The following is a 20422-nucleotide window of genomic DNA, read 5'->3' on the forward strand; positions in this document are numbered from 1 at the left end:
GAGATTCCTGACTTGGGAGGTTTAAGGACATGCGTGTTTGTTGAAGAATGTGGGAGAGACTTTTTTTCAGTCTTTGGGGGAACTGTACCCTCTTCCACTGAAGTGGAGGTTCACTGCATCCATTTTGACAAGACCTTTAGTAAAGATACTTTAAGTAAATATCTTATGTTTCTTTGCCACAGTAATCAAAGTAACTGCACATGATTAAATTTTTCCTAACTGCTCAGGCTCGTACCTTAACTATTAATTACCATTCTTTAAGAGCAGCAGTAAGATCCATTGAGTTGACCAGGACTGTTTGTCCCTAAACTCAATGTCCCCAGGACATTTGGCTTCTAAGTTCTTCAGTCTGCTTTTTGTACTTTTTCCTATTGAATGCTTTTAATCCTTGCTAAACTGCAAGTGACTGCTTCTAAAAAACTTCAACGCATAAATCCCCTGATCTTTCGGTAATCTACCGATGCTGGGAAGTCAGGTGACAGCATTTATTAAAAGTGTATAAAATAAAAGAGGCACTGCATGAGGGACACCTAGTGCTTTCATGGAGAACATTTATGATCCTTCAGAGAGGGTTTCTTAGCCTCAGCACACCTGATATTTTGGGCAGAATAATCTTTGTTGTTCTCCTCTGGTGGCTTAGATGGTAAAGAATTTGCCTGCAATGCAGGAGACCTGGGTTCGATCCCTGGGTGGCGAAGATCCGCTGGAGAAGGGCATGGCAACCCACTCCGGTATTCTTGCCTGGAAAATCCCATGGACAGAGGAGCCTGGGGGGCCACAGTCCATGGGGTCACAAAGAGTCAGACACAACTGAGCACCTAACACTTTCAGTCCTTCTTGCGGGGGCCATCCTGTGCACTGTAGGCTGTTCAGCAACATCCCTGTCTCCTGCCCACCAGATGCCAGTAGCATCTCCCCGAAACTATGACAATTTAGAATGTCTCAAAACACTGCCTAATGTCCCTAGAGGGCAAATCACTCTATTATGGATTTTGTGATATTTGTTTCAGTCATTCTAGGTTTCTTTTTTTTCCCCTCTTTGTGTATTTTTTTCCTGGTTCCATGTAGTCATGATTATAGGTTCATTTATTGACTTGCCAAACATTGCATGGTATTTGTGTATCTGTGCTTGCTGTGTCCATAGAAGCATATGGATGTATAAGACAGGGAATAAGCATAGAGCCACCAGTGTACAGAATAGTCCTGATTCTCAGCAGGAGCCTTATCCACCTTTTGGACCCTCTGTGGGCCCAGGCTGAGCACCGCAGTCACACACTTCCTCAACTCTGCCACTTCTTCCCTACACAGACTCCCGCCATCCCTGAGTTTGCCTATTTGTCCCCAACCCCAGCCTCACCCCAAGCTCTCTGCTTAACCTACAGTGCTTCCCATCCACTTGGCAACCAAACACTGCCCTTCCTCCAAGATCCGGCTTCAGGCTTCCTCTAGTATCTCCTGGTACATCTCCCATCACCCACCTCTGCCTGGGGCAGACCCCATAAAGGGCACCAAGCAGTTTAGCTCCTGCTACTGGTGAATCTGTTCTGTGCGGTTTATTTTCTCTCCCTCACTGGCTTCCTTGGTGGCTAAGATGGTAAAGAATCTGCCTGCAATGTGCAAGACACGGGTTTGATCCCTGGGTTGAGAAGATCTACTAGAGAAGGAAATGGCTACCCACTCCAGTATTTTTTCCTGGAGAATTACATGGACAGAAGAGCCTAGAAAGCTACAGTCCATGGGGTCGCAAAAAGTCGGACACAACTGAGCGACTAACACTTTCACTTTACGGCTTCCCTGGTGGCTCAGTGGTAAAGAATTCACTTGCAAAGCAGGAGACCCAGGAGACTGCGGTTTCATCCCTGGAGAAGGGAATGGCAATCCACTCCTATATTCTTGCCTGGAAAATTCCACGGACAGAGGAGACTTGTGGGCTATATAGTTCATGGGGTCGCAGAGTCGGATACGACTGAGTACACACGCTCGCTAACGCGCGCGCGCGCGCATCAACAAATCAATTCCTGAAAGGTAAGGGCTTGACTGAAACTAAGGAGCTACTTCCGGTATGCACCCACACCCACAGTCAGCCCAGCCTGGTGCCACACACCCAGCAACTCCACAAGTCCACTTCACTGAACCTGGCATTCAATCCCCGCCCAAGGCTGCCCTTCCATCTGGTTTTCTAATGCTTTTCCCAATACCCTCTGTCTAGCTACTTCTCCAACCCGTCTCCACTTGCCACTTAAAATCCTCCCAGACTCAGCTTCAAAAAGTGCCCCCAAGGTGGCACTTTTTTCCTGCTCAGATCTAACCAACTACTTCTCTACACACACCTGGAGCACCTGGAACACGATTCTCCTACCCCCTCCCCATCCCCTGCTGTGAGCACCTTGAGGAAAGGACCTGAGGTCTGTTTATCCTTGCCCTCACAACTCTCCTTCAGTCCCCTTTGGGGCCCGGCTGCCGAGCACTAAATCTGCATGGGATGAACAGAATAGAGACAGGATGCACAACTGTTCTAAATCCAAGAGACACCCCTTAAACGCTCTTGAACGGACCCACTAAGGGACAGATCTCTTGGCTCTCAATGTCCCGGGAAAGGAGCTGACACTCGGGATGCGTTAACAGAAGGCAGCGGGCACCCGCAAGCAGGCTGAGCCGCCCCAGGGCGTCACATGATTCTCCAATCACATGATCCCTAGAAATGGGGGGTTGGGGAGAGAGAGGAAGGAGGGAGGGGAGTGAATTGAGTAGGAAAAGAAACACAGGATCCCAGGTTGGCCCCGCCTTTACGTCGACGAGTAGCCAATGGGAGTGCGACATTCCGGACACCTGACCAATGGAAATTAAAGTGGGTGGGCCATCGAGCCGAGTGGCCCAAGTGGATGAGCTGTCTGACCGCTGCTACCCAGCGATCGCGGACCCCGACGCAGGTAAGGAGGATGGACTTCGCTTGCTCCTTCCTAGGGGCCCAGCCTGGGGGACGTGGGAGATGGGGCTCCTCTGGAGTTTCAGCGGGGATACAAAAAAAAGATTCTCTTATAGAAACTCCGATGCATTGGAGGGAGTTTTATGGGTGGTGGGAGTAAACAGTAATTGCAGTGACCCCCATTAGAAGGGGCTCTCTCTCCAGCACCCCTGGAAGCTGCAGCTCCTTCTCCCAAAGCAGAGATCACTCTGTTCTTGAGTCGACTCCGCCCCCGTCGGCAGGTGCTGGTAGTGGTGCTGGTGGGCAGTCCCCCGCTGCGCCTGGCAGCAAGCGAGGCGCCCGCCCCTGGCCTCCGAGCTCAGAGGGCTGGGAGTGGGGCTTGTGACCCTGGTCTCCTCAAAGACAGTAGGGACTTGGGAGTGGTGATTGAACCCCTGGGATGTGTCTGACTCTCTCTAACTTCCTCTCGTGGGGCTAACTTCCGCCTCCCCCGGCCACTTTTTCTTGCTCTCTCCGCTGTTGAGTTGGCTCACCTTTTGGGAAATCTTTCTCCTGGCACTCGAAGTGGGGGGCTGCCACCTAGTGGAAGATGACGGAGCTGGGGACTTGAAGAGGCAGTGTCCTCCCTCTCTGTAGTGGCAGTGTCGGGTTGGGGTGAGAGGTCACCACTTGGAACCCTACTGAGATGAACTGGGTTCCCTCTTCCCCATTCTGGTTCTGAGTGTGTGTGTGCGCGCGTACATATATGTGTATTCAGTAGAAGCGTACACTACTTCCAAACCCCAGGATACCCAGGAAGAAGGATGTACCTAAATGAATCACTAGGGTGCTGAGTAGTCAGAGATGTGTGCAGACAGGCATCTCTCCTGGCCAGGGCAGCCCAGCGAGTCTGCAGGGGGTTATGGTTGGACTCCTAAAAAGCAGGGCGGCCAGCTCCCGTTCCAGGGAGCTGTGGGCATTGGGGAAGAGAGTGAAAGGGGCCAAGGTCCAGGACCAGTCTTCTTCAGCCTCTCCTGTACAGGAGATAGCCTCCTGGGGGTGGTCTTTGAGCTGGGGAGAGGGCAGTGAGGAAAGCCAGGTGAGGGAGAGAGGATGTGAGCGACCCTGTGTGTGCTATTCCCTGCCACACAAAGTGTGCAGTGTCCACCCATAGACTCACTGAGAACTGAGGCCTAAAGACAGGAAGCAACTTCTGAGGCCTTCATTCTAGCACTCATGTGCAGTATCCAGGCAGCCCCTGTACCCCACATTGCTGTCTGGGTCCAGTCCACTTGCCCAGAGAAACATTTCTATCCCTCTTCTCTGCTTGGACACCAGGCGTCTATCCTCCTTGGGTTTGGGGGGCCAGTCCCAGGCACTGTCCATGGTACCACTTGTGAACCCAGGTCCAATATACTCTGGAGCCATCAGAGCCTGTCATCTCTATGTTTTGATATATGACATGGGCGGGTTACTTCCTATCTCTGAGCCTCAGTTTCCTCCTTAGAAAAGTAAAGGTAATAATTCCTACTTTGGATGGTTGTTACAGAAAAAAAAAAAAGAAAATATGTAGAATGTTGTCACTGGCTTCTAAAAGGTTCAGCACACATGACTGTTTTGGCCCCTCTAGACAGGGGAAGATCTTCTGGGCCTGCCCCATTGAACTAGCAGGGCTGGCTGAGCTTGGGGGAAGAGTTGTTCAGGAAGTGAAAGGCCACTCCCCTTCAGAGAATGAGGCTTGCTTCCTTCTGCTGATGTGGATGGCAGCCTGGTGGGCACACATGGGCTCTCTACATGCAGCTGGGTTTCTGCTCCAGGATAGGGAGAGGTGGAGGGGAAGGGTGGTGGGGATATTTGAGGATCCTGAAAGGGCCTGGTGTGGGGCTTCCCTGGCAGTCTGGTGGTTAAGACTCCGAGCTCCCAGTGTAGGGGACATGGGTTCAATCCCTGATCAGGGAACTAAGAACCAACACGCTGCATGGGCATGGCCCCCCAATTTTTTTAATTAAAAAATTTTGAAAAGAAAGGGCCTGGTGGTATTGGGGGCCCATGGAGCACAGGTGCCCCAAAGGTTGACCAAGCCTATGTGTCTCCTTTGGATGGGGAGGGGACAGTCAGCGGGCAGGTGGTGGCTGGCCTTTGGGGAAGGCAGCCCAGACTCCGTCAACATCATGCTTCCTTTTTCACAACTTTCTCAACCCCGTGGTTGATCATGTCATCATGTGACCTCCCCTCCCCTGCCAACAGGCCTTAGCAGAGGGCAGGTGTGAACACAGCATTGGGTGAAGAGGCAACTGGTGGCACTGGCTTGGGAAGTGAAACCCTGGCTTTCCTTCAAGGGGAGACTTCAGTTCTTTCTTCCTAGGGCAACTGATGTCTTTCCCACCCCCATGGAGGTGGCTTACGTCCCCACAGCTCAGGCCCACAAAACCCACAGATCTTCCGGACTCTCACATACCCACATCTGCACACACTCAGCCACAGAGATTCAACTGTTAGGCCATGCACTGGGGACACAGATTCACTCACGTACTCATGCCAGCATTCATGCTCATGGATGTACACTCGCTGGTGCACGTGTGACCCCTGCACAGGACACACGTAGGAAGCTGAGCCTCAAGCCCCGCATCTTTCTTCTTGCCCGGACAGGCTGTTGTTGTGGAGGCTCAGATGGTCCTGGGCCTTCGGCAGGGGGCAGTGACTGGTCCCAGAATCAAGGGTGGCCTCAGCTTAAACCAGTTGCCAAATGCTTCCTGGCACTTTGCAGGTGGACCATGTGGACGTTGGTGAGCTGGGTGGCCTTAGTGACAGGGCTGGTGGCTGGAACACAGTGCCCAGACGGTCAGCTCTGCCCTGTGGCCTGCTGCCTGGACCCGAATGGAGCCACCTACAGCTGCTGCAATCCCGTTCCGGTGAGTGCCCTACGGCCCAGGCAAAGAGCTGGCAGCCTGGGATCGGGCCTCTTGGATTGGCCATAGGAGTGGGCCAGGCTCAAGTCCTTCGATTTCTCTCCTCGTCTTGCCTCCCAGGACCAGCGGCCATCTGTGCTGAGCCAGCGTCTGGGCCGACCCTGCCAGGCCGATGGCCACTGTGCTCCTGGCTTTTCCTGCATCCTCGCTGTCTCGGGGACCTCCAGCTGCTGCCCGTTCCCAGAGGTGAGGGTGCCGTTAGGTCTGTGGAGAAGCTTGGGTCTGCATTTACACTTTTCCTGCACTCTCCCACCCTCCCTGGGAAATGGGCCTCGGTAACCAAGGCACTTCTGTGTCCCATAGGCTGTGTCATGTGGGGATGGCCGCCACTGTTGCCCCCGGGGCTTCCACTGCAGCGCTGACGGGAGGTCCTGCTTCCAAAGATCAGGTGCGGCAGAGGTGGAGGTGGAGGGCAGGGAGGTGGGAGCAGAAGAATCTGGAGCATCCAGGAGCCCAGCCAGCAGAGTGACCTTGATTCCTGCCTTTGTGCCCTCATTTGTATGACATCTGTACTAAGCAACACCCCACACACACACCCTGCTCTGGACAGAGGGATGAGGAGGGGTCAGAAGAGAATGAAAGACCCCAGGCCCAGGACCAAGCACTGTGGGGGTGAGGACAGGCCAAGTTGAAATGTTGTGTTTTTTTTTTTTTTAAATTTTTTTGACATGGACCGGTTTTAAAATCTTTATTGAATTTGTTATAGTATTGCTTCTGATTTATATTATTTTGGTTTTGCTTGGTTTGAGGCATGTGGGATCTTAGCCCCCTGACCAGGGATCAACCCACACCCCCTGCATTGCAAGGTGAAGTCTTAACCACTGGACTCCAGGGAAGTCCCCAGAGCTGCACTGGTTTAATGCCTACCCAGTCAGGGATCCCCTTGCCCTGAGGCATATTGCTGGTACAATGACTGGCCTGGGGGACAGTGGGTTAAGAGAGCCGGGGGAGCCCTGAGCCCTAGTGCCAGCCCCTGAATCCTCCTGTAGCTGGGCTGGAAGGCACTGGTGCCAGCAGCTCCTTGAGTGATGGGGGGAATGATAGTCACTGACTGGGCGGAGTCCTGGGTCATCCTGTCTACAGATACCAAGCCCCTGGATGCCGTCCAGTGCCCCGACAAACAGTTCCAGTGCCCCAACTCCTCCACGTGCTGCACCATGCCTGATGGCTCCTGGGGATGCTGCCCCATGCCCCAGGTACAACTTTGGGAAGACGGAGGGTGGTGGGGGAAGGCAGTGTGGGCAGAGGAAGGGGTGGAGGGAGCAAAGACAGAATCAGGGCCATCTCCTCTCAGGCTTCTTGCTGTGAAGACAAGATACACTGCTGCCCCCATGGCATGTCCTGTGACCTGGCTCGTGGCCGCTGTCTCTCGGCCATAGGCACCCACCCCCTGGCTAAGAAGATGCCTGCACACAAGACTAAAAGTTCAGGTAAGGAGGTATGAGTCTGGGGTGAAGAAAGACCTTTTTTAACTCTTAGTTGGAGAGAGCTGGAGAGACTGTCCCCTCCACCCTGGCTGCCCCTCACCTTTCTCTACCCTTCCAGTGATCTTATGCCCAGATGGACAGTCCCAGTGCCCTGATGGTTCTACCTGCTGCAAGCTGCCCACTGGAAAGTATGGGTGCTGCCCGATGCCCAATGTAAGTGAGGGGCTATAGTCAGCTGGCCTGTGTGCCCGCAGTCACCTGGCCTGGACACCCACCTACCTACCCAGCAGTGACTCCAAGGGTTGGGGCTGGCTGGCTGGCAGCTGGGAGCCTAACTGCTCAGGACTCGTGCCACCCCCTAGTGGTAGACTTGGGGTAGTGCCTGCTGTCAGCCTGGCTGCTCCCTGCACCAGGGAGACTGGAAATCCCAAAGACCCTGCCCTCACCCAGGCCATCTGCTGCTCCGACCACCTGCACTGCTGCCCCCAGAACAGTGTGTGTGACCTGACCCAGAGTAAGTGCCTCTCCAAGGAGAACACTACGGACCTCCTCACCAAGCTGCCCGCACACACAGGTACCAGGGGAGACCGCAGACCCCATTCTACCTACACCATGAGGAGTGAACAGATATGGGGCTGGGGACAGACGGCCGCATGCGTGGAGGGGCTGAAGCAGGGACAGTCTCCTTCTGTCCACACTGGGCCTCGCCTTAGGATCACTGCCAGGGGTGGCCTGAGCCATACCCTCCCTCCTACGTATCTGGTTCTCGCTGTGGAGCTGGCAGAGGGAGGGCACCCCCGAGGGTCCCCAGTACCACTGCTGACCCACTGCCCCACCTGCCTCACAGTGCAGGATGTCAAGTGCGACATGGAGGTGAGCTGCCCAGACGACTACACTTGCTGCCGCCTACAGTCCGGGGCCTGGGGCTGCTGCCCTTTTGTGCAGGTACTGAGATGTGGGGAGTGGCCCACGCTGAGCAGAGGGCAGCCGCCAGCCAGTCCCCTCAGGCCCACTGTCCCCTCTCCTGCCACCCTAGGCCGTGTGCTGTGAGGACCATGTGCACTGCTGCCCGTCCGGGTTTAGGTGTGACACAGAGAAGGGTGTGTGTGAACAGGGGACCCGCCGGGTGCCGTGGATGGAGAAAGCCCCAGCCCACCTCAGCCTGCCGGACCCCGGAGCCGTGGAGGGGGATGTCCCCTGTGATAACGTCACCAGCTGTCCTTCCTCCACTACCTGCTGTCGACTCACGTCTGGGGAGTGGGGCTGCTGTCCTGCCCCAGAGGTGCCTGGGGAGGGGGATGATTTAGGGGAGGGGGGCAGTGTCCTGGCCTGGGCACATGGCCAGGCTCCTGTTGCCTTGCTCTTCTGCCTTCTGCCCAGCCCACGGGGGACCCCAGCTCAGTCACAGTCATGCCCAGCTGGAGGAGCCGAGCAGGAGAGGCAGGCTGGGGGCCGCAGGGGCTCAGCGCTCTGGCCCAGAGTAGCTGCCTAAACCACCCTTTTCTGCCACCTCCCCAGGCTGTCTGCTGCTCGGACCACCAGCACTGCTGCCCGAAGGGCTATGCGTGTGTGGCTGGAGGGCACTGTAAGAGGGGGAACCAGGTGGTGACCGGACTGGACAAGGTGCCTGCCCGCAGGGCCTCCCCGTCCCACCCCAGAGACATGGGCTGTGACCAGCACACCAGCTGCCCGGTGGGGCAGACCTGCTGCCCGAGCCTGAGAGGGGCCTGGGCCTGCTGTCAGTTGCCACACGTGAGTACCCACCTGCCCAGTCCTGGTCAGGGCGGGGCCCCGTCTCAGGTGGGAGGGGACGTTAGTGGGGGTGAGAGTGCGAGGCTCCTTTGTGCCCCGTAGGCCGTGTGCTGTGAGGACCGCCAGCACTGCTGCCCGGCTGGCTACACCTGCAATGTGAAGGCCCGATCCTGTGAGAAGGAGGTGGACCCTGCGCACCCTGCCCTCCACCTGGCCAGCGGCCCTCTTGTGGGCGCAGGGAACGTGGAATGTGGGGCGGGGCACTTCTGCCGCGATAACCAGACCTGCTGCCCAGACAGCCAAGGGGGCTGGGCCTGCTGCCCCTACCGCCAGGTCAGTGCCACCCCCCACCCAGGGGCTGGGTAAAGGCCTGGGCCAGGTCCTGCCATGTCCAACTCTCGCTCCCTGCTCTGACCATTAAGGGCACCTGTTGTGGGGACAGGCGTCACTGCTGTCCCAGTGGCTTCCGCTGCGGAGCCAAGGGGACCAAGTGCTTCCGTCGGGAGGCCCTGCGCTGGGACGCTCCTTGGAGGGACCCGACACCAAGACAGCTGCTGTGAGGAGGGCCTGAGGACTGAAGACACTTGGCAGCCCTCAGGACCCTGCTCAGAGGGTCCCCACTGCTCAGGCCTCCCCAGCACCTCTCCCCCACCACATTCACCCAGACCCCCTTCTGAGTCCCCCATCACCCTGGGAGGTGGGGCCTCAATCTAAGGCCTCCCCTGTGCCAAGGTGAGGGGGGCTGTGGCAAAAGCCACGTTTCAAGCTGTCATCCCCTCCCCCAACTTCTGTCAACCGTGTGGCCAGGTGCTCTTCCTATCCACGGGTGTGTGTGCGTGTGTGTGTGAGCGCGTGCGTATGCGTGCTGCAATAAAGTTTGTACACTTTCTTAACAGTGTCTGATTTGGCCACTCTGCCTGCCCTCCCCAGGGGCCCCTGAGCCAGGGTCCCCATCCAGTGGCCACATTCCCCAACCCCCACAGAAAGACACACAGCAGTTCATCTCACCAGTTTTATATTTGCTGTTGCCCACAGTGATCCCATCACATTACTCCCCAGTCCCCGGAGCCGCCCCAGCCTCCAGCCCTGTGACATCGCAGCCCGGAGGTGGGCTAGTCAGCAAGCAGCACCCCCTACCCTCCCAGGGGTCCGCTAGAACGCCCCCTCCCTTCCCGGCCCTCAGGCTAGCAGCTGAGGCCTCGTTGCCCCTCCTGCTTTCCCACGATAGAGCTTTCTATGTACAGCCACGTTTATACAGGCACTGCTTCCCCCCACCCTGCCCTCCTCCCCAGCACCTCCCATCGAGGTTCTGGTCCCCCCTCCCTCACCTCCCTCTCGGAGGCAGACACGGGTCCCTCCCAAGACATTACCCAGCACATACCACCGGACAGCTCCGCAGGGCCCCGGGCCCCTTTCCCGGCGGGGCTGGGGGCTAAGGGCGAGGGCCCCCGCGGCCGCCCGGAGCGCGCACCCTGGGGGCGGGCCCGGGCGGAGGGGGCGGGGGCCGGCCCGGAGACGGCGCCAGGCCGGGCACTACTTGACGTTGAACACCATGAGCGGCCGCTCCTCCCGCCGCTGCCACGGGCTCTTCTTGTCGCCCGCTTCGTCGCCCACCTCCGCCCCCAGCTCGTCCTCCGGGCTGGTGAGCGAATCGCGCCGCAATTCGCTGGCGCTGCTGCGAGAACTGTCCCCGCGGCTGCGGCCCCGCCCCCGGGGTACCGTGGCCGCCCGGCCCTCGGGCGCCGCCACCTCGTCCAGCAGCGGCGTCAGCGAGTTGTCCTCCGGGGAGCAGAGGCCTGTGCGGCTCTCGCTGCTGCTCGGCTCCGTGTCCTCGCTGAGCGCCAGGCGCGGGGGCGCCGGCGGGGGCGGCGGCGGGGGCGGCGGCGGCGGCGGGGCGGCGGCCGGGGCGCGCTCCCGCTCCTCCCGCAGGGGCCGCCGGCGCGCCGGCCGCGCCTCGTGCACGTCGACGCCCGAGTCCAGGCTGGCGTCCGTGCTGCGGCCGCCGCCGCCCGCCTGCAGGTCGATGTACGAGTGGCGCACTTGCGAGTTGGAGCGCCCGTCGAGGGACACGAACCAGGCGCGCGGGTGAGGCTTCACGCCCAGTTCCAGCAGCTTCTTCTCGGTCAGGGCCTGCAGCTCTCCATTGAGCTGCGCCATCGTCGACTCGTTGAACAGCACCGGGATGGTGACCGAGCCGCTGACCGGCGCCGCGCGCCCACTCCCCCAGCCCTCGCCGCCACCACCGCCGCCGCCCTCGCCCCCCGCGCCCGAGTGGCCTGGCATCAGAGGGCGCTGGGGGTCGGGCTGGGGAAAAGGGCGTGCGGGGCCGGGGGCCGCGCCCTCGGGCGGGGCCGACTCCTCTCCTGCCCCCGTTGCGCCCGCCTCGCCTCCTAGGCGCACGTAGTGCGCGGGGATCACCAGAGTGGGCATGACGTTGCGGTAGACGCTGTCCTTAAGGTGGTCGATGGAGCCGCAGAAGATGAGCTGCCCGGCCTGGCTGAGCGACGGAGGCCGCGCCAGCTGGTCCACCGACTGCGACAGCAGGAAGTCGGGGGTTTTGCTCTCGGCCGCCCCCTTGTGGCCCAGGTAGTGCTCGAAGGGCGGCGGTGGCGAGGGCGGCTCCTGCAGAAAGGCCGGGGTCCCCGGGGCCCCCCGCCGGTACTCCTCCAGGCCTGGCTCCAGCCCGGCGGGACCCTCGACGGAGCGGGCGCCCTTGAGCCCGGCGCCCTCGCCCCCGCGGGCACCCGTAGGCTCGGCGACCGGGCGGCTGGCGGAGCGCGGCTTGGCACGGAAGAAGTCGTCCCGGGAGGCGGTCAAGTCCCGGGAGCTGGAGAAGGCTGAGTGGAGGGGCCCTGGAGGTGGAGCCTCGGGGTCCCCCGACGGCGCGGGCTCCAGGGGTCCCCCACAGATGAGGTGGAGCTGGGACATCGAGGTGGCCTGGTCTCGTTTGTTACCGTCAGAGGGGCCGGAGAGCTGCAGCTTGCGGTGCTGTTGCCGCGGCTTCAAGCAGCGCCTCCTGGAGACACGGGGGCAGATCAGGGTGTCAGAAAGGGTGGGGGTCCCTGACCCTGAAGTTGGAAGATGGGTTGGGTATAGTTGGAGGGGTCCTAACAATGCCTGGGACTCAGGAGAGAGGATGGGGAGCCCAGGTGAGTCCTGGGAGAGGTTTGTGGACAGAGTTGGAGTGTCTGTGGGAGGTCCAGCAGGCAGCAGTATCTATCTGGATCCCACCTCGGGGTAAACCGCACTCCGTGGTTCATGGCAGGTACAGTGAAAGCCGGGGAGGAACCTAGGCCAACCAGGGGCATGTGTGGCCTCAGGTCCCCTGGAAGTGGGGGCTGGGGTGGTAGAAGCAGCTGCAGATGGTCTCTGGAGGGGCCTGGCCTGCAGCTCGTGCCTCCTCTCCCGGACTTCTCTGAAGTCACCAGTCTTTTCGTCTTTACATGTGCATATGCAGTGCCTTCCTGGCAGCGCCTTAAGAATCCCAGTGGTGTTTTATGCACCTCTGGGGCCCCAGCACCTGGCTCAAGACCAGGCATGGAGCAGGCCTCAGGCCATGGCTGGGATGAGGGGGCTTGGGCATCGGGAGGCCGTGGGAGGGGATAGGGGGCACTCACCGACAGTAGTAGACGAGCAGACACAGCAGAATGAGCACGAGCAGGGCCAGGGCTGCCAGGATGGTGAGCAGGAAGATGGTGTGGTAGGTGCCGATGTCCTGGATGCCCGATGTGATGGTGACCAGCCCTGTGCCAGGCGAGGGCTTAGCATTCCCAGGGGTGGCTGTCCCTCTTGGCATTCAGAAGGAGTCCACTCTCCCCCCCTCCCCTTCTACCACCACCCGCGGTCCCTGCTGCCCCCCAACTCTCACCAGCCGTCGGGGAGGCCATGGCGGCTGCCCAGTACCCCAGCTGAGGGGAGACGAAGGTCCAGTGGAGCTGCCGGCCTTCCTTTCGGATCACACCCGTGCCGTTGCGCACCCACAGCCCTGGGAGAGGCAGGGCTTTCAGCAAACCCAGTGTCCCCAACTTAAGTCCCACATTTTTTTCCCCAAACTCTAGCACCTGCACACACGTCCCCCAGGCACTCACCACTCTTGGGGTCGAACCTCCAGGCTGGAATGCTGGTGCCCACGGCGAGGGCACGAGGTTCTGAGGGCACTGGCAGGGATAGGTGAATGGGGCCTGAGAGCGGCACCTCTGTCCCATTACCTGCCAGCAGGTGCACACTCACAGCGGCCACGGGCATCAGCTCCAGCCAGGAGCCGTTGCCTGCAGGAAGGGGACACAAGGGCTGAGGGCTAAGTCCTGGTGGTGGCGGGGCGCAGTGGAGGATGGGGGGGGGGGCAGAATCCCTTCTGTGGCTGGCACCCAGCATACCTGAGCTGGAGGCCTCCGTGCCCAGGAAGGCAGGGAAAGCCCGCATTTCCTGCTGGGTGCTGGCAGGTGTGAGCGAAGCCCAGAGCTGGCTGTAGGTAGAAGTGACAGGCAGGCGGGCAGCCCGGCGCTGGAACTGCACCCAGGGCTGGGAGCGGGCACCTGGAATGGAGAGAAGGGCTGCAGTGGCCTGGCCAGGCACAAGCTGCCCCAGAGACCAGAACAGAAAGCAAGTAGCTAAGGCAGGGGTCCCCAACCTCCGGGCCATGGACAGTACCTCCTGTCAGATCAGCAGTGGTGTTAGATTAGGAAGAAAGTGCACAATAAAGGTAATGTGCTTGAATTATCCTGAAATCACCCCCAAGCCCGGTCTGTGGAAAAGCTGACTTCTACAAAACTAGTCCCTGGTGCCAGAAAGGTTGTGAACCACTGATCTAAGGAGAAGGGGAGCCAATGGGTCAGAACACGTGGGAAGGCCATGGAGGGTGGTAACTTGGGGAGAGAACTGGGCAGGCTTAGAATGGTAACTTTGAAGGGGCAGGGCCCTGAAATCTGCTCCAGTAACTACTAGACACACAGGGCTGTTAAGTATTTTTAACTCTAAGAAGTTTAATGAATTTTTAATTTATTCAAATTTAAATAGCTACATGTGGCTCCTGCATCTAACAACTTAGGTTTTGGATGTGTGTCTGTCTGTCTGTCTGTCTTGAAGCAGAGGGAATGTATAAATAATATTCCAATATAATATGGTAATAGCTAACATTTACTAAGCTTTAAGATATACTGGGCACTGTTCTAAGCAGGTTACTTACATTAACCCCTGTAATTAGCACAACAGCCCCTGAGGTAGGTGCCTTTATTATCAGCCCCATTTTAAAGATGCAGAATTAGAGGCAGGAAAGGTTCGGTAACTTCCCCAAGGTCACTGGAGCCTGATTGAAGCCCAGGCAATCGGGTACCAGGACCCCTCCCCTCACTCACCATAACATCCTGCCTCCCTCTTGAAATAGCAGGGTGCAAGGGGAGCTTGCTCTGCCCATCTTGGAAATAGTCTATGGAGCCCTGCAGGGTGAGTAAGACTCAGGCAGGAAAGAAAGTGGGAAGGGACTTCTCAGAGGACTGACAGGAGGAAGGCCTGGGGCATGAGGCAACTGGCTGGTTGGGGGAAGACAGGTGACTGGAGTGGGAGGCAAGCAAGGCAGCCAGCAGCACACAGGCTCATGGAGGGCGCTGCCAGCTTTGTGAAAGAGTCTAGGTTTTCTACTGAAAGCAGTGGGAGCCGTGGGAGGGCTTTCAGCTAGGGGGCAATAAAGGGTTCCTCTGGCATTTTAGAAACCTCCAGAGACATTTTAGAAGCCTCTGGTTCGGGATCAGAGAGAAGGAGATGAGCATACAAGAGTAATGTGGAGATAAGGATTCAAGATAAGAATATAAATTGGGGAGGGGAGGCACCCCGTTCAGAACCCACATTGGCTCCCCAGTACTAGCCAGATGGAAGCTACCCTCTGCCTGGCTGCATCAACCAGTCTACACCACGCACCCCTCCTGTACAGCCAGACCAGAACACCCTTACAGTCCCTTTCTGCCCCTGCATCTATTTTTTGGGGGAGCAGGGGGGCGCTATGCTGGGTCTTGCTGTGGCTCATGGGTTCTTCGTTTCAGCGTGTGGACTTTCTCTAGTTGCAGTATGCAGGCTCTAGAGCACGTGGGCTTAGTTGCCCCATGGCATATGGAATTTTAGTTCCCAGACCAGGGATCGAACCCACGTCTCCTGCATTGGAAGGTAGATTCTCAACCACTAGACCACCAGGGAAGTCCTTGCCCCCGAATCTCGATTCCGCTCCAGTGAAGGTGCCTTTGCTCCCTCTTCATGAGCCACTTGTCCCACAGCTCCCTTCGCCAGATCCTCTCACCCTGCCGTTGTCCCACGTGAAGGTCCTCTCAGTAGTGAATGCAGCTGCCCTCCACTCCACAGCCCTGCCTACTCTGTAGTTATTTCAGGGTTTGCACTGTTCTGTCTTTCTGTTTGTCAGGGAACTCCACAAGGCGAGGAGCCAGTTAGCTCTTCCTCACCATTATCCCCCAGCACACAGTACCTGGCACAGCACAGGGGCTGCAGCAAGTATCAACTGGGTGAGACCGAAAGTCTAGGGGTGGACAAGGTCCACTGCAGGATTGCTCCAGGCCTCGCACTTGATAGGTGTTCTGTGTCTGTGGATTGAGCCTAGTATTGAACATAGTCAGGCACCCAGTAGGTGCACAAGAAGTGCCTGTAGATCCACTGAAGACAAGGTGGCAGGAAGTGGGAATTCTAATGGTAGGAGAAGAGGGAGAACAGAAACCACGAGGAGCCCCCCAAACAGCAGGTATTAATTGACCACCTTTTGTGCTGTTCTTCGCCTGCCTGATGCCATTTAACCCTTAGCTCAATTTGACAACATAGATCCTATCAATATTCACATCTTACTGAGGAACGAACTGAGGCTCAGAGAGGTTAAGTGACTCGCCCAAGGGCACCCAGCCAAACTGTGGCAGAGGGGAGCACTCTATACCCAGGTCAGGGAGAGGGAAGGGAGGCTGGAGTGGGTGGAGGAGAGGGGACTGGAGAAGGGAGAGTCTTACCAGGAGAGCCCAGGAGGATGTGCACCAGGTCCTCATAGAGGATGAGGGTGGCCGGCCGCTCAGGGAGCAGGTAGAGGCTGACTGACGCATACACTGCAGGAGGGGTGGCCTGTCAGCTTCAGAGAAAGCCCCCCTCCCCCAGGCCAGGCACTCCCACCATCTGAATCCCAGTGACTTCATCCTCTCTCAGCCCCTTCTGCATACCCCAGCCCAGGCAGCAACTGCTAGAAAGCCTGCCCCTCCGCCCCCAAGAGCTATTTTGGGAAGGGGCTGATGGGGTCAGCTGCTCCCCCCTCCCCCCACTCCAGCTGCCCCTGCACTCACAGGGCAGCTTGTCAACACGCCAGGGCACAGAGTTGGTGAGGAAGCCAGGGCGGGCAGCAGTAACCAGCACCCAGGTGCCCAGGCGGTAGCTGAGGGGCAGTGTGGCCACGCCCTCTGAGTCCGTGGTGCCGGCAGCCAGCAGCATCCGGTTTCCAAACACATCCACTGAGGCCCGGGCCAAGGGCACCAGCTCCCCGCTCACATACACCTGCACCTTGATCAGGATCTCTGTGGGCAAGATCGGGTGAGGGGAGTAAGGAGGAGGGAGGGGGGATGAGAAACCCAGGGGGAGCCTCAAGATCAGAAGAGGGCGCTGTGGTTCGGAGTGGCTTTGGGACCCAGGCTAGACAAGGTATTATGAGCCAGCATTTATAGAGCCCTCATGTTAACCTCACATTAGCCTGTGAGGTAGGCAGTACTATTAACATATTTCATCAAGTCTAACACATGCACATTTTGACATTTTAACATTCTGAACTCAGGCTGTGCCTAAGATTGATGATATCATAATTGTAATCCGGCAACATTTTTTTTTTTTTTGGCTGGCACATGAAATAAATAATGGTGTTATCTTACAGTCAGTGATGCATTAGACCCAATAAAATATGCTTGTAGCCCATTTTATATCTAAGGAAACTGAGGCTCAAAGGGTTTAGATTCTTGCCCAACAGTTAAGCAGATCTGGGATCCAAACCTGGGAGCCTGTCTCTAGACCCAGATCCTTAACCACTGAACTCTATGGGGGTGGTGTCAGGGAGAGGAGAGGGAAGGAGAGCTGAGAAAGGATGAATAACTGGCAAACCAGGGATCTGCAAGTGGAGTAGAGAGGAAAGCGGTCAAGAGTCAGTCATTTGGAAGGGAGGAAGAGGGGCTGGGGCAGAGTTTGGGTTCTCAAGAAAAAACCCGAGAAAGGGACACCAGCAGGCTGGCCATTCCCATCATTCAGCCTCTTCCCAGAATCCTGTGCATGAGCCTGTCTCCTTTCAGATTTAGGGACTCACACAACCCCTGAGCTCCAACAAGTACCCACTGACCCCTCCCCCTCACAGGGATTGCCAGCCCCCTCCCAGCTGGTCAGCTACAGCCAGTCACCATGGCAACGCCCTCATTCCTCCCAGGAGATGGGCAGCGAGCTGGGGCCCTGGCAAAGGGAAGGAGATCTGGGGGGCCGACACAGGCCCAAGGGCAACCAGTATGGAGGGGGCTTGGAAGTGAAGTCTAGGTCTTTCTTTGCAGCCACCTTGGCCCCTGGCCCCAGGATGGTCTGGCCAGGATGGGCCTGCAGGTGTCCTGAGCTCAGAGGGGCTGACAGAGGAGGGACCAGGCCAGAGTTGTTCTCATGGATTCTGCAGCATCCTCTCTGACCCACAGCGCTAACTACCCTTTCCTACTCGGCGCAGTTCTTCCTCAAGAACATCCTCACCGCTCTCTTGTTGCTAAGAATGGGAGTAGGTATCTTGCCTGAAAAGGTACAGAGGCCGCAGTGTGGGGGCCCCGGGGGAGTGGGCGGGGTGCTAGACACAAACCTACAAGAGTCCAGGTGCAGAAGGACGAGCCCGGAACTGAGGGCAGCAGGGCACGAGGAGGTCATGGGGCCTCACGTGGAGTCTGACACGCAACAGCGACAGGTGTCTCGTCTCAGGCTTTCAACCAACCCCAGGGCCAGCGCCACGCCTGCCCTTGGCATCCCATCCAGCTGTTCGCCTGAGCCCACCTCCCTCTCCCCTCCCAGGCCAGAGCCCAGCTCAGAGGGTGGGTGTGCATGCACTTGACCCTTTCCTGCTTTCTGGTTCTCCTGGGTACTGAGCCTGTCCACACTCCTCCTCTCCCCACCACCACCCAGCAGGAATTCTGAGAAGCCAGAGGGGCTGCGGGTTCCCCACCCCTACCCCAGGCTAGGAGCAGCTGGATGGAGCAGCTGGGAAGAAGGGACCTGGGAGTCTGGAATATGTTCATTTGAAGGAATGCCTTGGGTTCAAGGGCCAGAGCCTCAGAAAAGGGAAGGGGTCCTAGGGAATAAGACAGGGGTGGGCAGGTAAGGCCTGAGAAGGCATCAATGCCAAGCTGGGGAGGGGATGGGCAGGTGCCTAGCAGAGTCCCCCTTTCTCCTCAACCTGGGCCCCTAGCCAGCAACCTGGGAGAACCCCCTCTTCTGGCTCATTTCCAGCCAATTCCCTGGGCTCCCTCCTCAGGTGTGCAGCTCTTGAGGAAGAGGCTTCCTGAAAAAACAGGGCCCCTTCCTACCCATCAGAGCCTCCATCCCTGCAGAGAGCAGGGGAGACTGAGGCCAGGGAGATCCTTCCCCATTCCTCAAAGCTTGACATTCCACCCAGGATCCGCCTGTCCAGGCTTCAGCCCTGCCTCATTCCAGGAGGAAATCCGACCCCCTCCCTTCATCCGGACCTTACTTCCCTCATCCAGACACCACCCACCCCCCTGCTTTTCCTGCCAGCTCCTTGATGGAAAGGCAAAGAGTAGAGAGCACCATGTCAGGCTGGGATGGGGCTCAGAGGCAGGAGTGGGGAGGACAGTGGCTGGGGTAGGGGGGTGGGGGTCAGGGACTAGGAGGCAGGCGCAGGGCTGGGGTGGCGTGGACACCCCTGAGAACCCTGGCATCGGTAGGGAGTCATGGTCTAGCCCTCCCGCCCTCTCCCGCGGCAGGAGCCAACCCCGCCCCCACCTCACACCTGGGCCCGTGAGGCGCTGGGAGGGTCTCCTCCACCGCGATGAAGAGGTAAGAGGAGGAGGGGGTGAGCTGGGGGCGGGCTGGGGCAGGAGTGGCTGAAGGCTTGCTGGACGGGGACCCAGGCACCTGCCCTTCCAGCCGACACTGCCCACAGCCAGTCAGCCAGCTCAGCATGGCTCCTCCACCAACCACAGCCCTGCCATGCGCCTTGAGCTGGGAATCAACGTACCCCTTTTTCCAGACAGCCCCCCAACTGCAGCCCCTCCTCCATCACGGGCCAATCGGCGTTTCTTTGGTGCACCCCAAATTCTGAACCTGGGGCCGGCGGGGGGCAGTTAGGCTCCAGGGTGAAGAACCCCATTCGAGCAGCCAATCCGCCCACCGCCTCACCCACTCCCCCTTCTACCCTCCTCCCTTCAAACCCAGCTCCAGGCGCCCAGCCCCCGTCCGGGCCCAGGGTGGCAGCGCTGCCTGCGCCCCCAACCCAGCGGGAGTCGGGAGCGAGGAACCCGCTGGGGGCTGCGGAGCTGGCGCCCGCCCCAGCCCGCCCCTGGGCGGGTGTCTCCGATAGACAATGGCTCTGGCAGCAGCGCCTCGCGGACCAGGAGGGAGAAAAACAAGGCAGGAGGGGGCGGTGGCACGGAGCCTGGAGACCCCGGCCCTCCCCATTGTGCCTCCCCGAGACCCCCGTCCGGTGGTCTGCCTCTCTCTCCCTCCTCTCCCCCGTAAGCGACGACCCCAGGTCGCCTAGCTCCCCCCACCCAAATCCAGGGAATAGAATACCCCTCAATTCACAAGCGCCGCGAAGAAGCGGCTGGCGGGCGGGTCCCGATCGAGGGTAGGAGGGGTACGCAGGCCCAGGATCAGTGCCCCTCCCGACCAAGACTCACCCTGCGGGCTGGGGGGCTCCGGCGGCGACTTGCCGGGAGCCCGGGAGGCGCCGCCGAGCAGCAGCCCCAGCAGCGGCAGCAGCCGCGCGAGGACGCTGGGGCCACTCGGCGGCGGCATCGCGGGGCTCGGCCCGGCCCTAGCGGCCCATGGCTCCCGCCCGGCCCCGCTCGGCCGGCCCCGCTCAGCCCCAGCTCAGCGCCGCGCCGCGCGGCTCGGGCTCCCGCTCTGGCTGCGGTGGCCGCTCAGCGCGATTGTCTCCGCCCGGAGCCGCCGCCAGCGCCCCCTGCAGGCGGCGCCCCACCCCGCGGGCCTCCGGGCGCCGCCCCCTCGATGCCCGCAGCCCACTCCGCAGCCCCTGCTGCGAGCCCAGACCCCCGGCTGCAAGGGAGTGTAGCGAATAGGGTCAGTCCACTGGGGTTCTCGGAGTTCCAGAGCCCTCAAAATTGGGTGCAAAATTTGGGGAGGGAGAATTG

At 59.0% G+C, this 20422-nt stretch overlaps 2 protein-coding genes across 2 annotated transcripts; one reads left to right on the plus strand and one right to left on the minus strand.

Annotated features, from left to right (window-relative positions):
* Window positions 1-2796: 2796 nt before the first annotated feature.
* GRN (granulin precursor) lies at window positions 2797-9905 on the plus strand. The gene is made up of 13 exons (XM_068977069.1): window positions 2797-2930; window positions 5673-5817; window positions 5935-6060; window positions 6178-6262; window positions 6958-7070; window positions 7169-7304; window positions 7420-7514; window positions 7752-7875; window positions 8149-8246; window positions 8338-8583; window positions 8820-9053; window positions 9156-9386; window positions 9476-9905. Exons 2-13 carry the CDS (start codon window positions 5680-5682, stop codon window positions 9611-9613), a joined length of 1764 nt encoding a protein of 587 aa, XP_068833170.1. The 5' UTR covers window positions 2797-2930; window positions 5673-5679; the 3' UTR covers window positions 9614-9905.
* Window positions 9906-10586: 681 nt separating this feature from the next.
* FAM171A2 (family with sequence similarity 171 member A2) lies at window positions 10587-20066 on the minus strand. The gene is made up of 8 exons (XM_068978923.1): window positions 19949-20066; window positions 16373-16600; window positions 16049-16141; window positions 13430-13588; window positions 13142-13321; window positions 12922-13038; window positions 12671-12797; window positions 10587-12069 (listed from the first exon to the last, which is right to left on the minus strand). The coding sequence occupies exons 1-8, from the start codon at window positions 20064-20066 to the stop codon at window positions 10587-10589; spliced, it is 2505 nt and encodes an 834-aa protein (XP_068835024.1).
* Window positions 20067-20422: the final 356 nt, after the last annotated feature.

Source organism: Capricornis sumatraensis, chromosome 8 (genome assembly GCF_032405125.1).
Source record: "Capricornis sumatraensis isolate serow.1 chromosome 8, serow.2, whole genome shotgun sequence".
Lineage (NCBI taxonomy): Eukaryota > Metazoa > Chordata > Mammalia > Artiodactyla > Bovidae > Capricornis > Capricornis sumatraensis.

Coding starts and splice junctions, on each gene's coding strand:
- GRN (XM_068977069.1), top strand. CDS start 5,680: ATGTGGACGTTGGTGAGCTGGGTGGCCTTAGTGACAGGGCTGGTGGCT. Junction 5,818..5,934: donor GCTGCTGCAATCCCGTTCCG/GTGAGTGCCCTA, acceptor CTTGCCTCCCAG/GACCAGCGGCCATCTGTGCT. Junction 8,584..8,819: donor GCTGCTGTCCTGCCCCAGAG/GTGCCTGGGGAG, acceptor CCACCTCCCCAG/GCTGTCTGCTGCTCGGACCA.
- FAM171A2 (XM_068978923.1), bottom strand. CDS start 20,066: ATGCCGCCGCCGAGTGGCCCCAGCGTCCTCGCGCGGCTGCTGCCGCTG. Junction 13,322..13,429: donor CACGGAGGCCTCCAGCTCAG/GTATGCTGGGTG, acceptor CCCTTCCTGCAG/GCAACGGCTCCTGGCTGGAG. Junction 12,070..12,670: donor CTGCTCGTCTACTACTGTCG/GTGAGTGCCCCC, acceptor CCGTGTCTCCAG/GAGGCGCTGCTTGAAGCCGC.